Source organism: Neovison vison, chromosome 12 (assembly GCF_020171115.1).
Source record: "Neovison vison isolate M4711 chromosome 12, ASM_NN_V1, whole genome shotgun sequence".
Lineage (NCBI taxonomy): Eukaryota > Metazoa > Chordata > Mammalia > Carnivora > Mustelidae > Neogale > Neogale vison.
In genome coordinates this window covers 105,339,081-105,357,362 of record NC_058102.1, presented here as the reverse complement: position 1 = coordinate 105,357,362, position 18,282 = coordinate 105,339,081, and the positions used below count along the sequence as shown (strand labels likewise).

The 18,282-nt window shown below is 41.9% G+C and overlaps 1 protein-coding gene, 1 long non-coding RNA gene and 1 pseudogene across 6 annotated transcripts in view; 2 read left to right on the top strand and 1 right to left on the bottom strand.

Moving 5' to 3' along the window:
- The window catches only part of TULP3 (TUB like protein 3), a 66,076-nt gene extending 51,524 nt beyond the window's left edge, over positions 1-14,552 (top strand). For all 4 annotated transcript variants that reach the window (XM_044226692.1, XM_044226690.1, XM_044226691.1 and 1 more), the window contains exons 5-11: positions 4,773-4,900; positions 5,283-5,480; positions 7,733-7,845; positions 8,146-8,260; positions 10,459-10,557; positions 10,958-11,129; positions 12,008-14,552. In XM_044226692.1, coding sequence (XP_044082627.1) covers positions 4,773-4,900; positions 5,283-5,480; positions 7,733-7,845; positions 8,146-8,260; positions 10,459-10,557; positions 10,958-11,129; positions 12,008-12,141 — 959 coding nt within the window. In that variant the 3' untranslated portion in view covers positions 12,142-14,552. The remainder of the gene's footprint in view (positions 1-4,772; positions 4,901-5,282; positions 5,481-7,732; positions 7,846-8,145; positions 8,261-10,458; positions 10,558-10,957; positions 11,130-12,007) is intronic.
- The window catches only part of LOC122891199, a 32,219-nt gene that overhangs the window by 8,071 nt on the left and 5,866 nt on the right, over positions 1-18,282 (bottom strand). The gene's annotated exons all lie outside the window — the stretch shown is intronic.
- LOC122891198 lies at positions 6,637-7,680 on the top strand (annotated as a pseudogene).

Genomic DNA, 18,282 nt, shown 5'->3' with positions numbered 1-18,282 from the left:
TCAAATAAATAAAATCACAAATGAGAGGAGAAATAGCAACCAACACCACAGAAAAACAGCTAAAAGGGAATATTATGAAAAACTGCATACCAACAAATTGCAACCTGAAAGAAATGGATAAATTCCTAGGAACATGTAACTTACCAAAACTGAAACAGGAAGAAATAGAACATTGAGCACACCAATTACCAGCAAATAAGTAACCAAAAAAATCAGTAATCAGAATCGATAGCCCAAGAACTCCCAACAAACAAAAATCCAGGACTAGATGGTTTCACAGTGTTCTACCAAATACTTGAAGAAGAGCTAATACCTATTCTTCTCAACTATTCCAAAAAATAGAAGAGGAAGGAAAACATCTAAATTCATTCCGAAAGACCAGCATTACCCTGATATCAAAACTAGATAAAGATGCCACCAAAAAAACCCAAAAAACAAAAAACAAAAAAAAACCCTACAGGACAATTATCTCTGATGAACATAGATGCAAAGATCCTAAAAAATAAAATAAAATAAAAAAAATACTAGCAAACTGAATTCAGCAATACATTTAAATAATTATTCACCATGCTCAAGTGGGATTTATTCCTAGGTTGCAAGGGTGGTTCAGTATTTGCAAATCAACCCACATAATATATCACATCAATAAAAGAAAGGCTAAAAAACCATATGGTTGTTTTAATAGAGGCAGAAATAGCATTTGATGAAGTTCAGCATCCATTTATGATAAAACAAAACAAAACCCTCAACAAAGTGGGTCCAGAGGGAACATACCTCAACATAATAAGGGCCATGTAGGAAAAACCCCTGTGGAGCTAATATCATCCTTAATGGGGAAAAACAAAGAGATTTTCCCTTAAGGGAAATCTTTTTTCCCTTAAGAAAAAAGAACAAGGATGTCCACTGTCACCCCTTTTATTCAACATAGTACTGGATGTCCTAGCCACAGCAATCAGATGACAGAAAAAAATAGAAGGCATCCAAATTGGTAAGGAAGAAGTAAAACTACTCTGTTTGCAAATGATATGATACTATATATAGGAAATCTAGGGGCATCTGGGTGGCTCAGTTGTTGAGCGTCTGCCTTCACCTCAGGTCATGATCCCAGGGTCCCAGAACTGAGCCCCTCATTGTGCTCCCTGCTCGGCAGGAAGCCTGCTTCTCCCTCTCCCATTCCCCTTGCTTGTGTTCCCTCTCTCACTGTGTCTCTCTCTGTCATGTAAAAATATAAAATCTTTAAAAAAGAAAAAACCCAAGGACTCCACCAAAAATCTGCTAGAACAGATAAATGAATTCAGTAAAGTTGTAGGATACAAAATTAATGTACAGAAATCTGTTGCATTTCTGTACACCAGCAATGAAGCAGCAGAAAGAGAAATTAAGAAAGCAATCTCATTTACAGTTGCACCAAAAATAATAAGATACCTCGGAACACACCTAACCAAAGATCTGTACTCTGAAAACTGTAAAACACTGATGACAGAAATTGAAGATGATAAAAAGAAATGGAAAGACATTCCATACTCATGGATTGGAAGAACAAATATTGTAAGAATGTCTATACTACCAAAGCAATCTACACATTTAATGCAATCCCTATCAAAATACCAACAGCATTTTTCATAGAGCTGGAACAAACAGCCCTAAGCTTTGTATGGAACCACAGAAGGCCCTGAATAGCCATAGCAATCTTGAAAAAGAAAAGCAAAGCTGAAGGCATCACAATTCTGGACTTCAAGTTATATTACAAAGCGGTAGTAATCAAAAGGGTATGTACTGGCAAAAAAAAAAAAAAAAAAAAGACACATGGATCAATGGAACCAAATAGAAAAATCCAGAAATGAATCCACAATTATATGGTCAATTAATCTTTGACAAAGCAGGAAAGAATATCCAGTGGGAAAGAGTGTCTCTTCAACAAATGGTGTTGGGAAAACTGGACAGCAACATGGAAAATAATGAAAATGGACCACTTTCTTACACCAATCACAAAAGTAAGTTCAAAATGGATTAAGGACCTAAGTGTGAGACCTGACACCATAAACATCCCAGAAAAGAACACAGACAGCAGTAAGTTCTCGGATACCAAATGTAGGAACATTTTTCTAGATAAGTGCCCTGAGGCAATGGAAACAAAAGCAAAAATAAACTGTTGGGACTATATCAAAATTAAACGCTCTGTACAGCAAAGGAAATTATTATTTTTTAAAAAGATTTTATTTATTTACTTGACAGAGAGAGCACAGGTAGGCGGGGGGGGGGGGGAGCAGGCCTCCCACTGAGCAGAGAGCCTGATGGGGGGCTCCATCCCAGGACCCTGAGATCATGACCTAAACCTAAGGCAGAGGCTTAACCTATTGAGCCACCCAGGTGCCCCAGTTCAGTGATTTAAAATCTATTCATTGACATCTGCAACCATCCTTACGATCAGTTTTAGAAAATTTTCATGACTCCCAAAAGAAATCTCATACCCATTAGCAGTCACTTCCGATTTCCTCCGACCCCTTCAGCCCAGGCAACTACCAGTTTACTTTCCGTCTCTGGATTTGCCTATTCTGAATATTTCATGTGGTCCTTTGTGAGTGTCTCCTTTCACTTAGCATAATGTTTTCAAGGTTCGTCCATATTGTAGCACTTCATTCCTTTTTACTGCCAAATTAACATTCTATTGATGGATATGCTGCTGTGTTTCTGTCATCAGTTGATGGCCCTTTGGGTTGTTTCCCCTTCATGCTATTATGAATAATGTTGCTATGAACATTTCTGTATAAGCTTTTGTGTGGACATATATTTTCTTTTTTAAAAAATATTTATTTATTTGACAGAGAGAGATCACAAGTAGGCAGAGAGGCAGGCAGAGAGAGAGGAGGAAGCAGGCTCCCTGCTGAGCAGAGAGCCTGATGTGGGCTTGATCCCAGGACCCTGGGATCATGACCTGAGCTGAAGGCAGAGGCTTTAACCCAATGAGCCACCCAGGCTCCCCTGGGTGGGATCCTTTCACTTGAGATTAATTTTTTAACTGGCCTTTGTCTTATCCGTGGGTGTCCCTGAGCAAAGCTAATATCCGTGTATTTCTGAACTGTGTAAAAATAGGTCATAGTTGTCCCTTCTCTGAGATGGCTGACTGTGGGAAGGAAATGGTTTGGAGGGAAAAAAACCACACTGCTTGTTGCTAAGTCTACTTGTAAATTCATGATTTAGATATGGGGGACAACTTTATCCTATAAAGAGAAAAGGAATTTAGTTTTGCTGTTAGGCAAATGATTCTTCCCTAGCCTGATATTACCAAATGTAAATTTGAGTACCGTACTTCTCTTACAACACACAAGATACTTTATTTTATGTCTCTGTTCTAGCCCTAGATATGTTTCATAAACAAGAACAAAAGAAGAAAGACTAAAACAAACAAAAAAACAAGAAAGACTACCACAGACTCCTCCTCAAACTCACATAAATGTGAGGATAAAATGAGAAAATAGTTTTTAATCAGTTTTTAATTTTTTATAAAAGGTGCTTCATAAATCCAAGGTAATAGCATTTTCAACATTCCCAACTCTAGTTAACTAGCCTAGAGATGAACAAAATGCTGGAAAACAAAAAAGTAACTGATATAGAGAACAATAGATTATTGAATTTTTTAAGTTACAGTGAACTATACATAAAACTTACTGTTTTAGCCATTCTTAAATGTACAGTTCAGTGACATTAAGTACATTCATGTTGTTATGCAACTCTCACCACACAATACATCTCCAGAACTTTTTCATCTTCCCATAATAAATCTCTGTATCGCTAAATAATAGCTCCCCATTCTTCTGTCCCCTGCTTCCCTGGTAACCACTATTCTACAAAATTTCTGTCTCTGTGAATTTGACTACTCTAGATTTCTCATATAAGTGGAATCATACAATATTTGTACTTTTTTAAAAATATATTTGCTCTTTTGCAACTGGCTTATTTCACTTAGCATAAGGTCCTTCAAGGTTCATCCATGTTGTAGCCTGTGTCAGAATCCCATTTCTTTTTAAAGCTGGTATGTATATACCACCATTTGCTTATCTGTTCATCAGTTGATGGCTATTTGGGTCATTTTCACCTTTTGGATATTGTGAATACTGCTGCTGTGAACATTGGTACATAGGTATCTGTTTGGGTATGCTTTAAGTTCTCTTGGTATATACCCAGAAGTGGAATTGTGAGATCATGTGGTAATTCTATATTTAAATATTTTGGGAACCACCATACTGTGTTCCACAGTGCTTGCACCATTTTACATTGTCACCAGCAATGCACAGGTTGCATTGAGGAAGGGTTCCAATTTCTCCACATCCTCGCCAATACTTATTTTCATTTTTTTGATAATAGACATCCCAGAGCTTAGGAAATGGTATCTCATTGTGATTTTGACTTGCATTTCCCTAAAGATGAGTGCTGTTGAGCATCTTTTCATGCACTTATTGGCCATTTATATGTCTTCTTTGAAGAAATGTCTGTTCATGTCCTTTACCCATTTCTGGGTAAACAGTTATTTGTTTTGTTGTTTATTTTGTTGTTGTTGAGTGTGTTTTAGGAGTGCTTTTCTATTCTGGATATTAAGCCTTTATGGAAAGGGAAAACAAGGGATAGATCTAAGTGAGAATATGAAGAAAGAATTGTCTTAAGTCAGAATAGCTGGATTGTTTTAAGCAAGAAAGTTGAAATTATATTTGGTTCAACAATTTATTTTTTTAAACCAGTGTTGGCAGTTTTTGACAGTTCTTCCTTTCTGCCAGGTATCTCAGGTAGTTTGAACTTTGATGAAGAGGAGACCGATGGGGAGGAAGAAGGGAAAAAATTATGTCATTCACCATATTCGGAGGCAGAGAGACCCAATTCTGCATCCAGCCAGAAATCAACTACAGTACGTAGTTCAGAAATTTCTTCCGAGGCAACTAATTTAACTATTTCCCAAATGTATCTCTAGTATTTAAACATAGTTACTGAATGAGGGTTCCTTCAAAGATTGAAGCTCTAATTTAGACTTGAAGTTCATGACCTCCCTAATTTCTTGTGTCTCAAGCCAGCTCTTGTGAAGTCATATCCCATTTTTGTACTTAGCTCCTTCATTACTCCCAATAGTCACATACTTATTTAACTTCACAGAGTTCCCCCTTATTTCTTCAGAAAACTAGATACACTGGGGTGTATCATGAAATTATTTTGCCCATTAATTGTTCCTGGAAGAGAATAAGTTGTTTTGTGATCCCACCTCCTCTTGCTCATGTGTATGGCTCTTCTTCTAGGATACAGGAGCTTCGGGAACTGCAGCCCAACAAATGGATAACCAGCTGGGGGAAGTGGAGAACTTAGAGGACTTTGCATATAGTCCTGCCCCTCGGGGTATTACAGTCAAGTGTCGGATAACCAGGGATAAAAAAGGAATGGATCGGGGTCTCTTCCCCACTTACTATATGCACTTGGAAAAGGACGAAAATCGGAAGGTATGAGAAATAACTCTTAAGACAGATGTTGAGAAAGAGAGGAAGAATGTTGTGGGAATGGATTGTTGAAGGGTCATAGGATAGGAGAATAGCACTGGTTTCAGATCAAGTAAGCAACTCCCAGTTGCTGTGTTCTATCTTCAAAGACCTCAGAGTCTCAGAGGTAAAATCTGCCCCACCCCAAAGAAAAAGAGTTTTATCCAGAATATAAGAAAATGGAAGAGAATATCTGAATGTAATTATTTGCCTCTCTATCCTATTTTTTGGTGGGGGGAAGGTGTTACTGTGTGCTCTTTGGTTTTTATTTTAATTATGGTAGGAATATGACACTGTGTGAGTTTTAGGGAATAGGAGGAACTGGAAATAGAGAAGGACATGCAACCGGAATGCCTTATTTCTCTCTAGAAATTCTAATTTACTTCATTTCAAACACAAATTTGAGGCAATTTAATACTTGCCAACGAACACTGTATTTTGTTTTGTTAACGGGTCTAAGTGGATGATTTAAGAACATGAAAATGAGATGATGATTGATACCATTGTTATTATAACTGCTAATTTATTAAGTGTTTATGATGTAGCAGGCATGTGCTAAATGCTTCGTGTATATATTATCTTCTATAATCCTTACCACAACCTTGTAAGATAGGCTTTCTTACCCCTGCTTTATAGATAAGTAAGTGGGACTTAGGGAATGTCCTGTTTCCCCTATAGTTGGAAAGACCCTTCCTCACCAAATTGGATGAAGGTTTTTTGAAAAAGCCACTGGAGGTTTTGGGGATAAAGCTGCACATAGTTGCAGTAGCCCCCCGCCCCCAATTTTTTGCTTTCTGTGCTTTTAGTCACCTGTAGTCACTGACATCTGGAAGCAGATGGGACCTTCTTCTGATATAGGTTCAGCAGGTCGAGAGTAGCCTAATGACCCCTGTCTTCAGTCTCATCACATAGGCATTTTATCATCTCACATTGGCACAAGAAGAAGGGGAGTACAGTACATTGAGATATTTTGAGATGGAAAGACCACATTCATAGAACTTTTATTATAGTATATTGTTAGAATTATTCTGTTATTGTTGCTAATCTCTTGCTATACCTTATGCATAAATTAAACTTTGTCATATGTACATACAGAAAAAAACTTTGTAGTGTTCAGTAGGCATCCACTGGGGGTTGGTGGATAAAGTGGTCTATTGTATGTGGAGAATCCAGCTAATTTTGGAAAGTTGTACAGTAGGGAAATCCTGATAGTGAATTCTGAGAGGCATTATAAGGGTGAGAAAAGGAAATAAAGCCCCCAAGGTTGGTCTCCAAGAAAACACCAAATGGCAGATGACACTGGTGCCTCCAGAGGCACTGGGATGGGAGGCCACACGGCCTCCGCAGCCATCAAGGCCAAGGAGCTCATGGCAGCAAGACCAAGGATGAAGAATGGATGCCTCTACCAGCCTAGGTTGTCTGGTCAAGCACATGAAGTTCAGGTCCCTGGAGGAGACCTATCTCTTCCATCTGCCCATCAAGAAATCAGATCATTGAGGTTTTCCTGGGATCATCCTTCAAGGATGTGGTTTTGAAGATCATGCCCATGCAAAAGCAGACCCATCCTGGCAGGCAGACCAGGTTCAAGGCATCTGTTGCCATCAGGGATTACAGCAGACACATCGGTCGGTGTTTAATGTTCCAATGAGGTAGCCCCTGACATCTTTGGGACCATCATTCTGGCCAAGTTCTCTAGCCCCAGTGCAGCAAGGCCTCTGGGAGAATGAGATCAGCAAGCCCCACACCATTCCGTGTAAGGTGACTGGACGCGGCAGCTCTGTGCTGGCGTCCCACCCGCAGCTCTGGGGCCCTGGCATCATGTGGGCTGCTCTACCTCCATGGAGGGCTGCCTAGCCACCCTGAGCAACTTTGCCAATGCCACTTTGGATGCATCTGCAAGACCGAAAGCTGTCTGATCCTGAGCTCTGGAAAGAAACCATGTTCATGTTCACCAAGGCCCACTCTCAGAAATTCACTGACCGTCTTGTAAAGACCCACACCAGAGGTTCTGTGCAGAAGACCCAGGCTCCAGCTGTGGCCACCACATAGTTTGTACAGAAGAAAAATGAAGGCGAATTAAGCCTGTTAAAAATAAAAAAACCCGAAAGAGTGACCGCTTGGTACCTGATAGGCACTTGCTAAACATTTGTTAAGCGAGTAGTAAGATGGTGGTGGTTCTCTCAATATTCTTGAGTGACACCTTTTTCTTTTTCCAGATATTTCTTCTTGCAGGTAGAAAGCGGAAAAAGAGCAAAACATCCAACTACCTTATCTCCACTGATCCAACAGATTTATCTCGTGAAGGGGAAAGTTACATTGGCAAACTCAGGTGAGAGCAGCTTTGTATCCCACCTGCCCTTTCTGATATTTTTATTCCTGGAATTTCAGAGGAATCTGTATCTTCTTTACAGTGAGCATGTACTGATTGTGTACTCTCAAGAAAAAAAGAGAAGTTAATAGAAAATCTAAGTCCCTTCCTTATTTTAATGAGAAGTCTTTGAAACAGTGGTGAATATTTGGAGAACAGGCAAATGGGCCTCCATTCTGTTCCATACCTGTACTAGATTTGTATTTGTGTGGGGAACAGAAATATAGATCATTAATGGTAACTTCTTCCTCTTGATTCTAGATCCAACCTCATGGGGACCAAGTTTACAGTTTATGACCATGGCGTCAGCCCGACCAAGGCCCAAGGTCTGGTAGAAAAGACCTATATCCGGCAGGAGCTGGCAGCCATCTGTTATGTACGTGCCATCCTCATAATGCATCTTTTCCTGAGTCTTTTTCCTAATTTCCTGGGTGTCCTGCTGGCACTTTAAAAGTAACCAACACCAGGGACGCCTGGGTGGCTCAGTTGGTTGGACGACTGCCTTCGGCTCAGGGCGTGATCCTGGAGTCCCGGGATCGAGTCCCACATCGGGCTCCCAGCTCCATGGGGAGTCTGCTTCGCTCTCTGACCTTCTCCTCGCTCATGCTCTCTCTTACTGTCTCTCTCTCTCAAATAAATAAATAAAATCTTTAAAAAAAAAAAAAAAGTAACCAACACTGAACTCTTCCCTCCCAAGCTTGTTTCTATTTCTGTGACCCTCCTTTTCTGTTGCTGGTTGCATTTTTCTCTGTATATTCAAGTTTTAATTATTACAAATTGCCAAGTTTGGTTCTGGCCAGAGATTACAACAAAGCAGACTGATTTTTTTTTTTTTAAGATTTTTAAAATTTATTTGAGAGAGAGCATGAGCTTGGAGAAGGGTAGAGGGAGAGAGGAGAGAAGTGGGCTCCCTGCTCACCATGCAGGGCTTGATCCCAGGACTCTGGGATCATGACCTGAGCTGAAGGCAGATGCTTAACTGACTGAGCCACCCAGGTGCCCCCCTTTTTTAATTGAGGTGTAATTGGCATTTCAGTTTCAGATGTACAATGTAATGATTTTATTTTTTAATTTAAAATATTTATTTTAATTTTTAAAAAAAGATGTTATGTATTTATTTAGTTGACACAGAGAGAGAGAGAGCATGCACAAGCAGGGGGAGTGGCAGGCAGAGGGAGAGGGAGAAGCAGAGCCCAATCCTAGGACCCCAGGATCATGACCTGAACCAAAGGCAGATGGTTAACTGACTGAGTCACCCAGACACCCCCAGATTTACTTATTTGAGCAGGAGAGCATGCACATATGTGCATGTACACACGTGAGTGGGGCGAGGGGCAGAGGGAGAGAATCCCCAAGGAGACTCTGTGCTTCGTTGGAGCCCGATGCTAGGCTCCATCTCAGGACCCGTGACATCATGACCTGAGCCAAAACCAAAAAAAAGTTAACCAAGCTTAACCAACTGAGCCACTTCAGTGCTCTAATGAAATGACGTTATAGATGTATGTATTGCAAAATGATTATCCCGGTCAGTCTAGTTAACATCCATCAGCATACATGGTTACAATTTTTTTCTTGTGTTGAGAACTTTTAAGATCTACTCTCTTAGCAACTCTCCTATATATAGTACTGTATCATTATTATTTTTATTTGCATAGCTGACACACAATGTTACATTAGTTTCAGGTATATGGCTTAGGGATTTGACAGGTTTATCCATTATGCTGTGTTAATTGGGGGAATAGCTTCTATCTGACTGTATTCCTTATGCTGACTTGGGCATTTGAATTTCTTACCTCCTGGTATAGGCCCTATGTAATTTAATTTAATTTAATTTAAGCTAATGTAAATTAAGCTATAATTCTCACTGTATATCATATAATGCCATGCCCTCATTGGGAAATACATATTTATTGATGATGACAAAATTGGGCAGTTTGCTCATAATTGTCAGATTTCACTTTTAAGACTAAAGAATAGGGGCACCTGGGTGGTTCAGTGGGTTAAGCCTCTGCCTTCGACTCAGGTCATGATCTCAGGGTCCTGGGATTGAGCCCCGCATCAGGCTCCCTGCTCAGCAGGGAACCTGCTTCCTCACCTCTCTCTGCCTGCCTCTCTGCCTACTTGTGATCTCTCTCTGTCAAATAAATAAATAAATAAAATCTTTTAAAAAATTAAAAAATAAAAAAGACTAAAGAATAAGAATAAAGTTTCAAGCCAGTAGTATCTCTTTTAAATTCAAGTGTTCACATTAGGTGTAAAAGGAGGTTCCGTATTACTTTTCTTTTTTTGATTCCCTCTCTCTCTTGGTTTACCTAAAGAAATCAAATTGGTTTTGACGTCATTATTGGATATTTTACATGCCCAAGAAAATCTTGTGTTAAGCATGTGGTCTCTTTGATAAAACAAGAGCTTGGTTTGGTGACTATTACATGCCTGCACTGATGTGTTTGTCCTGTGTTTTACTCCATTTTTCATTAAATCTGTACAGTTTCCTGTACAGAAAAAAAAAAAAAAGAATGTGGTCTCTTTTTCCTTTCTGTTCCTAAGTCCCTGCCTTATTCTCCTATCTTCCAGGAAACAAATGTACTTGGATTTAAAGGTCCTAGGAAAATGTCTGTGATTGTTCCAGGGATGAATATGAATCATGCAAGGATCCCATTTAGGCCACGAAATGTAAGTAAGAACGGATTTAATCAGCAAGGGAGTCTGAAGGACAAAATTATAGTACGAACAAGATCAATACAAAAAAAGTATTGATTCTCGGAGAACCCCCAAGTTTGAGTAGGGCTTGTACCCTTCTTTAGGAGAGAGATCACTCCAGAACAGCAGGGTAAGTACAATTGCAGAGTATTTGCTAAAGTGGTTGATCCGAAATCGCTTAGCCTGCAAAGAGAAATGCTAGATAATCCATCAGAATTTAAAAATCTGCTTAACTTTTGGCTTTCTTTGTTTCTGCTGTACCCTTTCTGAAACAGAGAAAATACTCCCCTTTTCCACCTTCTACCTCACAGAGTTGAGAGTGAATGATTTCCTATGGTTCTCAGGACAAAGCAGTGATTTTCTCTTCAAACAGGACCACGAGAGCTTGCTTTCCAAATGGCAAAACAAAACCATGGAAAACTTGATTGAACTGCACAACAAGGCCCCAGTCTGGAACGATGACACACAGTCCTACGTCCTGAACTTCCATGGCCGTGTCACTCAGGCATCAGTGAAGAACTTCCAGATAGTCCACGAGAATGACCGTAAGCCTGCAGGAAGGGTTGGGCAGGAGTAGGAGGAAAGATGTTCTTACACAGCAGGGAAATGAGCGCTTCCTATCATTGACAGGAAGTCCTATTCAGGGGAGAATTATTTTAAAAAGAAATGGTTTCTTTGGAAAGACTCAAGTGCAGTTTTATTTATTTATTTATATTTTTAGAAAACTTATTTATTTATTGGGGGGGCAGAGGGAGAGAATCCCAAGTGGGATCATGACCTGAGCTGAAATCAAGAGTCAGACGCTCAACCTGCTGAGCCACCCAGGCGCCCCTAAGGAGGCAGTTTTATTTTTGTATTTATTTTTTAATTTTTAAAAAAGGATTTTATTTATTTGACAGAGAGAGACACAGCGAGAGGGGGAACACAAGCAGGGGGAGTGGGAGAGGCGGAAGCAGGCTTCCTGCTAAGCAGGGAGCCTGATGCGGGGCTCGATCCCAGGATCCTGGGACCATGACCTGAACCAAAGACACTCACTTAATGACTGAGCCACCCAGGTGGTCCTAAAGTGGCAGTTTTAAAGTGAAACTTCTGAGCCCCTGTTTGGGAACCAGAAGCAATGGCTCTCAGTAAAGCTTCCTTGGCACCTCTAGCCCTTAGAGTTTGTGCTGTTCCCTCCTGGTCCTCTCATGCTAGTCTAGGAGTCCTCTCCTGCTCCCTGAGAGGAATAGTAATGGAAACTTGGCTGCTGGTTAGCAGATGCTCACTCTTGCCCAGTGCCTCTTGCCATCCTCTTCAAGGTTTCCCAGTGTAAAGGGACCCAGTGACCTATTTGCAGGACTTTTCTCTGTATCGTCAGTAGGCTTTCTCCTAGTCCAGCCCCATTCTCTTCTAACATCCTAATTTCTTTCTGTTTTTTTTCTAGCTGACTACATAGTCATGCAATTTGGACGCGTGGCAGATGACGTGTTCACCCTGGACTACAACTACCCGCTGTGTGCCCTTCAAGCCTTTGCCATTGGGCTTTCTAGCTTTGACAGCAAGCTGGCCTGTGAATGAGGAAACAGCAGGCGCCTAGCTTTCTCACTCAGAGCTTTCAGGAGCCGATACTTGCCTCTTTTGCTTTTGCCCCAGGCCATGAAGAGCACCAGCCCGCCCCTTTGGGAGTAATCCCCGAATGTATGTATATGTGTCTATGTGCGTGTGTACATGTGTATATGTGTATATGCACACACGCACATACATACACACTCAACTTCTCTGGGATCCACAGACCAGGTCAGGGGTCACGGATTCACCTGGGTGAGGGGTGGTTCAGAGCACAGAAGTTTCCTGTCCAGAGCACATTGGTAACTCCCGAGGGGACTGGCCAGCACATTCTGTGCCTCCGCGGTCAGATTTCCTACGCTTGGGAACTTGCAGATAGAATCAGGTTCTAATGATTACTTCCCGGGGTCTTTTTTTGGGGAAGACCTTTCCAGAGTGGGATACTTGCCTAAATTGCCTTTAGTCTTCAGGTCTGCAGACTTTTTCTATAAACGGCCAGAGTCCCTTACAGCTGCTCAGCCATGGCCAGTTCAGAAACCAGGGAGTGTGGCCGTGTTCCACTGAAACCTGGTTTACAAAAACAGGCAGCACGCTAGATTTGGGATATTGCTGTACGTGATGGGCCTCAGCATCTTCCAGAATGAGCCCGTGGCTGTGACATCATATGAGTGGAACATATGAGTGGAACATGGATATCTCTAGGGAGCAGTAGTCCCACAGACTGGGGATCCAAAAGGTACTCAGCTTCATCCATGTAGCTTTTACATTGTTTTTTATTTTTTATTTTATTTTTTAATTTTTTTTTAAGTAAGCTTAAACTCACGACCCTGAGATCAGAAGTTACACGCTCTACTGACGGATTCAGCCAGGTACCCCTCAAAATTTTTTTATTTTATTTTATTTTTTTCAAGTAAGCTTTATAGCCAACATGGGGCTTTTAAAAATTTTTACTTTTATTTCACTTTTTTTTTTTTCTTTTTAAGTAAGCTTTGCTTTTAGCTTGTTTTGGTGATGATGGCTTCTAGAGCTTCGTTTACCTTCAGAACTGGGAAAACCCCACATGAGTGACCATTTTGAGTGCACATAGGTAGCTTCATTCTGCTGTCCTACCCGAAGTACCCATGGGGGAGGACCACATCAGCCACTTTAGCACCCCACGCGAAGACCTTCACGCTCACTTGGAAACAAATCTAGTATTGTATCGTTATAAGAGCAAGCGTAGTATTAGAGCGAGCTTGCTTTCCTCCTGGGGCTTGGACGGTACTGACGTCACAGTCCCCCGCTGTCCCCCTTCCCTCTGAGCAGGCTGGCTGGCAGCCATCTCAGTCAAAACGGCTCTGGCCAAATTTTGTGATGTGAGAAATGTATTGTCTTCATTTCAGTTTAGGCAGACAGCATAAACTCTGGGGGTGACTTAGTCTCATTAAGACCGAGAGTAATTCGACAGTTGCCTTCATCTTCAATCCAGGAGCGCCTCCTACAGCCATAGGGCTGTGGAGCCATGAGTATAGAGGGACACACACACCCATAGACCATGTAAGAGGTAAGAACATTATGTATGGAAACTTACTACTGACCAGCTAGCTGAACAAGCTCCGCGGACCTTGTTAGGCAGAGCTCTGGGTCTTTCTTCTTAACACAAATATCAGCTCCCTAAAGCCTGGCTCATTGGTACAGATCACGCTCCTGTCACTTTTCCTCACAGATCATAAGAGTTTTGCCAAGTCTTTCAGATTATTAGCACCTCCCAACAAATCCTAGGACTCTGCTTGCCACCAGCTCACCGGTCTCAGAATGCATCTGACTCCAGACAATCCAAGAGCTTTGTGAGTTCTACGTTCAGCATTGTTCTGCCCCCAAGCCTTTGTGCGCCTGAGCTTTTTGCCAGCATGGGGCAAGGAATCAGCCACTGTTGTTCCATTATGTTTCCCTTCCGTGGACTTCCTTTGTGTCCCTGCTTCCTGTCGTTCCTTGCTCCACATCAAATAGCGACGAAGGAAAGAGAGCTGGGAGATGAAAAGACTCTTCACTCGTCCCCCACAGGCGAGGCCTATCTGTTGTTTTGACGTGATTGGTTTCCATCTCAGGCGCGCTTCCTATCAAGTGCCTCATTCATAGAAGTGCCCTAATGCCCGGCAGACCTCTGGCACCACCGTCCTGACGTACTGTCTGAGCCGCCCTTGTTGAAAACGGAAAGCTGTTCACTTCTCTCCAGTTGCAGTAGATGACCGCGTCTGGGGATACGGAGCCTGACGGGATGGCTGGATCTAATCCTGCTTCCTCCTGCTCTGTCTGGCTCTAAGACATCCATCCATACCCCAGCTTCAGGTACTCTCTGCTTGAGTGTGCAGGCGATTGGTTTTACAGAAATCATATTTATACCTTTTGTATGCTACAGAAATAAAAAATAATTTATATAAAAATGTGAATGTCACCAGTCTTCTGTGCGAAGTCCCATCCCTTATGGAGTTCCCATTCTGGAATGTTCCGGAATAACCATTTTCATCCTGTGAATCAGGATGCTGTCATCCCAGGATAGCAGGAGTCTGCAGACTCAGAAGTCGGTCTCATCATGTTCGTGACACCAGGGATTTTCTAGATAGATGATGGAGCCAAGAACCGAGCAAAGGGAGGGGGCCACAGAAGGGTGGGGTTTATACTATTCTAGATACCTGCACCCGTCAGCCTCCTGGATCTTCTTTGTTGGCATCGGTTACTGATTCAATATCTAAAACTGAAGTAGACCCTGTCTCTTGCCTCTGAGCGTTCACATTTCAGAGCTACCTTACAGAGAGAGACAAGTAGAAAAAAATTACGTGTTCACAAATCCTTACTAGGCCTTCCTGCTCTTATCAGTGTCACAGTGAAAATGAGTCACATGGAAGGAAGCAGGAAGAGCGTAAAAGTCAGGATGAGAGCTGGAGTCAGAGTTAAATTCTTACGGCTTGGTTTTTCTTTCTCACATGGTGCTTTTTGGCTATGGTGCACAGCTGGCTAAACGGATAGTTTATGACACAATTCTTTGTATACTTTTCAGTGACCAGGAGTAATATCAATGCTTCAGTGGTCATTGACATGAACGATATCAGCAAGTGGTTTTTAAAAATCTAAAACAGGCCTACAAAAGGTTCTTTTTGATCCAGAAGTTTAGCAGATCACACAGCTAGCATCAATCCAGTTCCTTTAAACAACATTATAGGTACAGAAATAAAGCAACAGTTTGAGCCAAAACCCAGGGTTTGACCCCTTTTATGCTGGTGATTTGCCATGTGCCTCTTTCCTCCTCTCTATATGGAGAGGTCTTGAACCATATGATCTTCAATTCTTGCACACAGTTCTTCCAACTCATGCTGACAACAATGTGGAATTCCTCTACTTGCATTTGGAACTGAACTCTCTGGTTATCTTCTGGACAGCATCATGCTGTCCATAGCTGAAGATATTGCTGGCAGGGCTGCCAGAGACCCTAAGAAAGTATCACGGGTGCTGACGCTAGGGAACTGGAGAGGGCAAATTCCGAGTATGTCTTTGGTGGGGGATTCTGGAATGCCAGGAGTGCACAGAGTGGGAGAGTACTCACGCCACATGCTTAATGGCTGCTTCCTTCCAGTCTGTAGCCTGTTTTAATTTTCCCCATGCGAACCTCAGCTAGGGGCTTGCCAAGGACTGGCCAGGTCCTGTCCCACCCCTCAGACACATTTCTTGACCACTTGGTCGTTTTGCCTTCTCTCCCCACTTTGATTGCCTAGTTGTCATAGTCGATATATGTTCCTTAAAAGTCTCACAGACTCTTATCTGCAAAAAGCCAGGGATCCCTGCAGTAAATGAAGGATTTGCCATTGGTCCTCAGAATTTAGGGAAGCCTTTATTAAACCACACATGGATTCGTGGTGCCACCTACCAACCAAGGATGAGCATTACAAGTGCATTAAAATGAAAAGCGCAGGTTCTGTAAACCAGAGGAGGAAGTCACAAAGGGCTCAGGGACTTCAACAACTGGACCAGGTTATATTTACAAAGCACCCTTGTGCTTCGGTGTGACTCTCCTGAAGGTCCTAGAATAGTAATATTTCTGGAGTTTGGAAGCCAGTAGAGGTATTCCAGGTAAAATGCCGGCATTTGGTATAGGATTATGGCAAATACCAATATCACTTTTATTAACATCCTTTTAAAATGGAGCAACCTGGGTGCCTGGGTGGCTCAGTCGTTAAGCATCTGCCTTTGGCTCAGGTCATGATCCAGGGTCCTGGGCTCAAGCCCCACATGGGCTCCCTGATCAGCGGGAAGCCTGCTTCTCCCTCTCCACTCTCCCTGCTTATGTTCCCTCTCTCGCTATGTCTCTCTGTGTCAAATAAATAAATAAGATCTTTTTTTAAAAAATGGAGCAACACGTTTTAGGTGACATTTTTATCCCTTCAGTTATAGAAAGTGGTTTATATGCACTCATAAAGAAATTCTAGATGGTTTTCCAGGGGCTATGAGAGGAAAGAAAAACAGAATAGTTTAACTGGGAAACTAAACATTCAGGTTCGAGTCTCAGCCCTGACCCCACCTCACCTTCCTTACTTTGTACCCATCTCTCTATTTCTACATGAAGGAACAGCCTAGGTAAAAAATGCCCCTGATGTTATGGAAACTTTGGAAATATTTCAAATGTGAAATGGGCCTCCATGATTTTTTCTGGCTCTGCTTAGTCTTTTGGTCCATCAGGCCCAAGCTCCTTTCATGAGGTTCTAGAGCTATGGCCCAGGAGTCTGGAGGGCAAGAAAAGAGAGAAGGCCCCACGAAGGGCAAAGCTGGTGGGGGCTAAGGTGGGAGTGGGAGTTGGAGTTTACCTGGTCTATTACCACCATTTATTACACATTTTAGTTTAATATGGTGGTTCTCAAGCCTCAGAGTTTTAACAACTGGTTAGGTACTATCTACCCAGATTTTGTCCCTTAGTATGATTTCCAAAGATTCAAAAAGGATCCAGTGGTTCTTTTTGTAATCTCGGGGCAGGCAGGCTAAAGAGGAAGAACGACCTGAGAGGAGAGTGGCAGGCAGAGGAGGGCTAGGAATTAGACTGAAATTTTAAAAATGGGGCAAATATGTAATTTCTAGGGTATAAATGCACATCAGGACACACTATATCCGCATAGAAATTTGACCTTAAAAAATATGTCCTTTCTTTGCCTTGAGTCAATTTTATGCTATTCTGTATCAGGTATACAGAGATACAAATTCTAAATATTAATAATTTCATATGGTCTAAAAGAAATTTAAGGGGGCGCCTGGGTGGCTCAGTTGGCTAAGTGTCTGCCTTCGGCTCAGGTCATGATCTTGGGATCCTGGGATCGAGCCCCACATCGGGCTCTCTGCTCAGTGCGGCATCCACTCTCCTTCCGGTACTCCCTCTCTCTCAAATAAATAAATAAAACCTTAAAAAAATTTTTTTTAAAAACTACAATAAAAGCCTATTCCCATATCTGTCCCCTTCTTTTTCCCTTGCCCTGTTTTCCTCCTGTAGTTAACTCTTTTTAGTTTCTTTCTAGTGTTTCATTATGCAGAAATAAATGCATTTGTAATTCCCCAAACTTTGTGCACAAAATATATATAGCATACTATGTACTCAGTCCAATAGCTTGCTTACTATACCCTCTATACTAATCCCCTCTCAGTAAACGCAGGCTTTCCTCATCCTTGTTTAGGCGCCACAGTATTTCACTGTGGGACGTACCATAGTGTTTTTTAACTAATCTCCTCTGTATGGATAATTTGCGCATTAAGGAATTTTATCAGGGGAGAAGGGGGAAAAGAAGAAATTCTATCAGTGTCTTTTGAATATATGCAATGTTCTGGGGACCGTGTTACCTATTTTAATCCTCTTCTTTTTCCTTCTTCATACTCAGTCACTGCCACAATGTGACACCTTTACGCTGGGCACTCCCACAGCCCTGAATCCTTCCCTTGGCTCTGCAAGTGTTTCCCCCCTCCCCACCCACCCTGGCTGCTGAGCGGCTCTCAGAGGATGGTCCTCCGCTGAGGCTGCAACGTCCAACACTGTAGCCACTAGTTGTGTGCAGTTGTTTACATTTAAATCAAAATAAAATTCCATTCTTCTGTCCGGCTAGCTGTGTTTCAAGTTCTCAGTAGCCACATGTGGCTGGACGG